This window comes from Octodon degus, unplaced genomic scaffold (genome assembly GCF_000260255.1).
Source record: "Octodon degus isolate 3935 unplaced genomic scaffold, OctDeg1.0 scaffold00281, whole genome shotgun sequence".
Taxonomy (NCBI): domain Eukaryota; kingdom Metazoa; phylum Chordata; class Mammalia; order Rodentia; family Octodontidae; genus Octodon; species Octodon degus.
In genome coordinates this window covers 1,538,053-1,544,697 of record NW_004524857.1, presented here as the reverse complement: position 1 = coordinate 1,544,697, position 6,645 = coordinate 1,538,053, and the positions used below count along the sequence as shown (strand labels likewise).

The 6,645-nt window shown below is 41.1% G+C and overlaps 1 protein-coding gene across 1 annotated transcript in view; it reads left to right on the top strand.

The window, feature by feature from the left end:
• Positions 1 to 561: 561 nt before the first annotated feature.
• LOC101584401 (GTP-binding protein 10) overlaps positions 562 to 6,645 on the top strand; it is a gene marked incomplete at its 3' end in the record, with an annotated part of 35,893 nt that continues 29,809 nt past the window's right edge. The window contains exons 1-4 of the mRNA XM_023707123.1: positions 562 to 652; positions 3,302 to 3,495; positions 4,560 to 4,651; positions 5,442 to 5,586. Coding sequence (XP_023562891.1) covers positions 620 to 652; positions 3,302 to 3,495; positions 4,560 to 4,651; positions 5,442 to 5,586 — 464 coding nt within the window. The remainder of the gene's footprint in view (positions 653 to 3,301; positions 3,496 to 4,559; positions 4,652 to 5,441; positions 5,587 to 6,645) is intronic.

Sequence of the window (6,645 nt, the reverse complement as noted above, 5' to 3'; positions counted from 1 at the left end):
GTTTTAAAGTGCCTTTCAAAGCTCCAAGTTGCCTGGAGATTACTCAGCATCATTGAACAGCTTTTTGGACTCTTTCCTCTCGACTGAGTTTGTCTTTCACCATTTGCTTTTCTATCTCAAAGATTTCTTTTCCTTCACTCTCGTGACTGATTCCGCCTCATAATTCCTCAATTAGCAGCCCAAACCAACTCTGTTCTACTCTCACTCCATTGAAAAGGTTAATTCCACGCGGTTTTTTGGGAACCTGGAACCGAACTCAGGGCCTTGCGCTTGCTATGCAGGGGCTCGTATCACTGATTTATATCCCCGGGTCTACAGATCGTGAATTCCGGAGTGAAGCACTCGGTATCCTACTGTCCTTGGGCGCAAGCTTTTACGCTGTCTCTCGAGATTTTCCGCGCTCTTTCTCCAAAACCAGGAACTTTCTTCCGCCCCTCCGCCTCAGGTGAGGTCGCAGAGCGCACGCACACGTTTCGGGTGACCCGCGCACCGTCCGCGCATGCGCCACCCTGCAGGCGCGTGCGCAGAAGAGACGCCGGCGCGCCGGCGGTGACGCGACCGGCGCGCCGCGCTGGAGTTTGCGCAGCGCCGGGGGGAGGAGTCGAGATCCGTCGTAGCGATGGTGCGCTGCGGTTGCGTGTTGTTCAGAAAGGTCCGTGTCTGACGTCCCTGGGCGCGGTGCTCTTGTGCCATCGGAGGTCCCGGGTTTTCCCCGCTCCCCTCATCGTTGTCCCGGGTCGGGCTGCCGCGGCGGGAGGGCTGCGTCGTGTCCTCGGCCTGCAGCGGGTTTGGGGCCAGGTCCGAGGGGCTTGGGGTCGGCGTGCGCGCGCGGGACCGGAAACGGCGCCTGCCGGTCGCGGCACGAAATACGGCCCACGGTGGAGGACAGGCTGCGTTTCCTTTTGTTGTGCCTCCCATATTACAGCCCCTCTCTCTCTCTCTCTCTCTCTTTTTTTTTCTCTCTCTCTCTCTCTCTCTCTCTCTCTCTCTCAAATAAATAAATAAATAAAATTTTTTTTTTTTTTTTTTTTTTTAGCGGAATCAGGGATTGGACTCAGGTCCTTGCGCTTGCCAGGCAAGGACTTATTCTACTGAGCCATTTCTCTGGACAAAAGGATTTTGAATGTTTTTGTTTTGTTTTGGCAGAACTGGGGATTGAACTCAGACCCTTGCCCTTGCCAGGGCAGTCTTTATTCTACCGAGACATCTCCCCGGTCCCCCCCCCTTCCGTTTTTAATATCCTTACCACGTTTTCATGTATTTTTTCCTTGAGCGCATAGCTTTTAAGCAGTTTCTAAAGAAAGCTTTATCAGGAAACAATGTGTGCTTGGTGTGCGTTCTTGCCAAAAAAGTAGGTCAGTTTTGGGGTTGTGTCGGACTAAGAATAGTTTTTGTAAAAATTCACAACTGGTTGGCCAGGTAGGTCAGCAGAGTGAAGGGCCTGCTTAGGCAGAGCTCAGCGGCCGGGGTTCCATCCCCAGCGTGCTGCGCCGGGGGCGCTGAGGCTACAATTGAGACAGCGTGGTGGTGCTCGCCTGTAATCCCAGCACTTGGGAGGTTGAAAGCAGGAAAATCAATATTGAATCGGAATCCACGCAGTGAGATCCTGTAGACCCAGAAAACCCTGTACTAAATGCATTTAAAATAATAACTACTTTAAGGGGTAGTTAAACTACTTTAAAAATCCCGTAATAACCTTACTAGTAATGATCTTGAAAACTTGCTGATGTTATGTTTTGGTCATTGCCTTTTCACTACCACTGTGAGATATTTAAGTGTGTCTTCTAACATTGTGAATCGTATGAATAAAGTTACAGGAGTATAAAATGTCACACCTTGAACAGAATTTTAAAAACCCTCTGAGGAAAACGAGCTTTGATTTGAGAACTGATAAACACTAAATACAGTATAAGATTTCAAAAGGTACAATACAGGTACAAATTGCAGGGAGACATGGTGTTACGCACCTGTAATCCCAGCTCTTGGGAAGCTGTAAACAGGTGTATCACTATGAGTCCGATGTAGTAGTGAGACTGAACACCCTGTCGACCCTTCCCTAAAAAAAAAAAAAAAAAAAAAAAAAAATTGCAGGGAGAAACTGCAGTGTCAGGGTAACAATTGATTAGAGGAATTAAGAAATGTGTTTCCCAAATGTTAATTTAAACCGTCTGTTGGTGCCATTATTCCAGAGTAGAGTGAAGCTGTGACATTCAGGTCAGAATATTATTGTAGAGAAGAACAAATGACATACCTAGAGGAAAAGCGTGCACAGAGTGGCATGGAGAGGTAGCAGTACATCACGTATAAAAGAGCAGAGAGGATTGGGAGACTGTGAGAGGCTGAATAAATGAAGAAATTGATACTGGAAGGGTGGAGTAAAGGCTTTGAATATAGTACTATGAATTTTAGACTTCATAAACAGTGAAAACAAGCCAGGGAGTTTTTAGTAGGAGACGAATTTAAGAGGTTAGATCCACTTCAGAAACTATCTTTTAGCAACAAGTTGGAAGGTGTATTACCTTTGGAAAGAGTGGACACTGGAAACTTTTAGGATGAGATGTGTCAGGATTCTAGTGCAGTAGTATTGGAAAGGAGAGAAGTAGCAGGAAATAGGTACAGTCTGAAAGACTTGGGTAATCTCAACAGATAAACTGATTCCATTAAGGAGACATTTCAGGAATAGATTTTGTGGGAAGAGCAATGGGGAGGGATGTAGTTTCGTTTGTGATTCAAGTATTACCAATGGATAACCACCAAGAGGTTACACATTTGAGAAGTTTTTAAAATACAGGGCTGCTCTCAGTTGCTTTAAACTGTTACAAGCCTGTACCCTGCTGGAGATGTGCATGAGCTGAAGCATTGGAAGTAGCTGGCTTAGATGATAGCACAGGCTGAGGTCACTCAGGAGGAAAGTTTAGGGTGAAAAGGGGACCAAGGTTTGGTCCTTCAATAAATGAACAGTATCTGATTATTGACAAAGAGAATCTTAAGAGAAAAGTGGGAGAGGGGTTGAGCTAAGAAACAGCAGTGGAATAGGCATGAAGAAAACTGTGTCTGATTCTTGACTAGAATTAGAAAGGAGTTCACTAAGTTCGTAAACACGTTTTATGTGAAAATGCTTTTTCCTCTGCCCCATACATTTTCTCCTTTTAAGCTGTTACTAAAGACTATCAGGAAACGATGTGTAATTGGTGTGCCTTGCTGAAAACGTAGGTCAATTTTTATGTAATGTCAGACTTTGGTTTTTGTAAAAATTTACAGCTACTTCACAGAAAAAATTATAAATTCTGTCTCCTTTTAGTACGGAAATTTCATTGATAACCTCAGACTCTTCACCAAGGGAGGAAGTGGTGGAATGGGTTATCCTCGCTTAGGTGGAGAAGGTGGAAAAGGTGGTGATGTCTGGGTTGTAGCCCATAAAAAAATGACTTTGAAACAACTTAAAGACAAATATCCTCAGAAACGGTTTGTGGCTGGAGGAGGAGCGAACAGTTGGTAAGTAAATTATAAATCAAACCTTTCTCTAAGAAGAAACATTACAAGATAAAACTTAATTTATAATTTGAGGTAAATTATTTCATGCATTTGTAAGTAAGCATCAACATCTAAAATATCTAAACACAGAAAAACTGGTACTAAATAGTCTGGAGTTCATAAATTTTTTATTTCTTCCCTCAGTACTGGCATTCTTTTCTTGACTTCCTCTGTAGACAAAAAAATGATCTGAATCCTCACTGTTCTCTGCTAAATTTATCTTGGTCAAACTTGAAGCCTTTCTCAAGTCAGTCATCTTGGTGGGGATATAAATCAGTGGCACAGTGCCTGCCTGGCAGGTTCAAGGTCCTGAATTCAGTTCCTAGTAAAACAACGAAAGTCACTTATCTATAATTTTTCCACCCAGACATAACCACAGTAAACCTTAACTTTTCTGTATGTTTTGTGTACATTTATACAGTATTATATAAAGTTTATAAAGTCCAATACCAAGAGTACCATATTTTCAGCCTCATCTTTTTAACATTTTTTTCATGTCAGAAACTTATTCAGGAGACTCGCTAATATTACAGTCTAGAAATTAACATTTGCCTATTGAACTTCTGTAGATACTTTTTATATAATTGTTCATTTTTTATAAATTGTCAGAAGTGAAATTAGTAAAGAGTTTCAGTTTATTCTCTTAAGAGCAATATGAAAGTAGCCAGACTAGCTTTTAAGTGCTCTTCTTTGAGATCAATTTCTTTTTGTTTCATTATTCAGGGAATTTTCTTTTTCTTTCTTTCCTTATTTGCATTGTGACAGCGATCTCTTCATTTTAGAGAGGCAATATCTTAGCTCATTTTGATTAAGATGACTTGGTAACTAGTAACTTTTTTTTTGCGGTACCAGGGATTGAAGGTAATTAGTAACTTAAATACTCATTTATCACCATTTATGGAATATATCAGTGTAAAATGCACTGTGTAGAAATAGTTGTAGTTTTCTTCTAATACTCGATCATTTAATGTGTACATTAACCTGAGAAATTATTTGCTTTTTTTTTCCACTCTTTTGGAGGGTAGTATTAGTGCACTGAAAGGTTCCAAAGGAAAAGACTGTGAAATCCCTGTACCTATTGGTATTTCAGTAACTGATGAAAATGGTAAAATTATAGGTGAGTATATTGTAACTTCTAAGGTGGTGAAAAATATGTACATTTTCCAAAATTGGAGATTTACAAGAATAGCTTCTCTTGGGTTTCAGACATTTTTTTAAACATAAATAATTTTAGTAAATTTTTAAAAAGGTTTTTAAGGTTATATAGTAATTGCTGAAATTTTACTGATTTAAGATTATTTTAGAGTTATAAAAGTACTTGATTTTATTTATTTATTTGGTACCAGGGATTGAACTCAGTATATTGTGCTTGTCAGGCAAGCACTTTATGCTACTAAGTTATATCTCCAGCCCAGTACATGGTTTTAAAAATTAGTCTGTTCAACTACTTGTGAAAGCATTTTCTAGGGTCAGACTTAATTATTTCATTTTCTAGTGTGGTGTGTGTATATGAATGTGTGTATACGGGCGTGTACCTGTCTTTTTTGTTTGTTTATTTTTTGTCTTTTCCAGACAGGGGTCTCTGTGCAGTTTAGGCTAACCTTGAGCTCACTTTGTAGCCCAGACTGGTTTCGTGCCTCAGCCTCAGCCTCCCAAATGCTGGGATTATGGGCATGTACCACCAGACCCAGCTTTCTAGTCATTTTGCGGGTTGAACCCAGGGTCTTGTACATGCCAGGCAAGAACTCTACCTCTCAGCTTTTCATCATAAGTCTAGTGTCAGAATTTTGAAAGAAATTTAGTCTTGTAGTTTAGTCCTTATGTAAATTACAATTTATTGGTGTGTGTTATGAAAGAAAAATAGCATATGTGGTTTATCTTTGCTGTATTCTCTTACTCATTTAAAGGAGAACTCAATAAGGAGGAAGATAGACTTTTGGTAGCTGAAGGTGGCCTTGGTGGTAAACTACTTACAAATTTCTTACCACTGAAAGGCCAGAAACGAGTGATCCATCTTGACCTAAAACTGATAGCTGATGTAGGACTTGTAGGGTAAGTGCCATACATATTTTTAATGTACTGTATAAATATTAATAATTTTGAGGCAGAATTGTTTCTAGTTTGTAGAATTTGTGTGTTGAGGTACTTGGAGGATGTATAACTCAGTATAGAGTTGGTCATTGAATAATGGAAACTTGGGGTGCCAGTCCCAACAGTACTCTTCCTGTAGTGAAAAGTCTACATGTAATTTGCTATCCCCCAAATTTAGTCACTACTGACCTGCTTGTTGACTGGAAATCTTATAAATAACAGAAACAGCACATATTTTGAACAGTACATGATGAAAAATACAAGAGCTATGAGATCACTTTGGGGTAGGTTGATTGATGTGGGGGTCTTGCTATGCAGTTTAGGCTGGGCTTGAACTCATTATGTAGCTGAGGCTGGCCCTGAAGTCCTTAGCCTCTGGAGTGCTGGGATTGCAGGCATGCACCACCAAGCCTGACTTGTGTGAAATCACTTATTGTGATCTGCAAGAGATGAACTGCTTATGTGGATGAAGCAGCACGGGATAAGTCCATAAGAGACAAAGGTGGGAAAAGTTTATTTATTTATTTATTTATTTTTATTTATTTATTTTTTTTTCTGCAAAGCTTTATTCCGGAGGGGCTCAGTCCTTCTTGGCAGCTGCCTTCCTCATGGCGGCCAGCACGTTGCTCAGCTCCTCATGCTTCCTCTTGGAGCGGATGTGCATCCCCACCCTTTTCTTGATGAACTTGAGGGCGCGCTTGTTCTTGGAGACCTTGAGCAGCTCCATGGCGCGCCGCTCATAGGGGGCGAAGCCGCACACTTCCCGGATCATGTCCCGCACAAACTTGGTGTGTTTGGTGAGACGTCCGCGGCGGCGGCTGTGCCTCAGTTTGCTCACATTCTTAGTCATCTTGTGGCCCTTGTTGAGGCCCACGGCCATGGGATAGCGGAAGGCCATGGCTACTCTTTTTCAATGGTTGCTGTCTATTTTTAAATTTTTTGACATCAGTTATTTTTATTTTAAAGAAAAAAAAAAAACAATGGTACAAAATCTCAAAACAAGATTTTAGGAGAGTAACA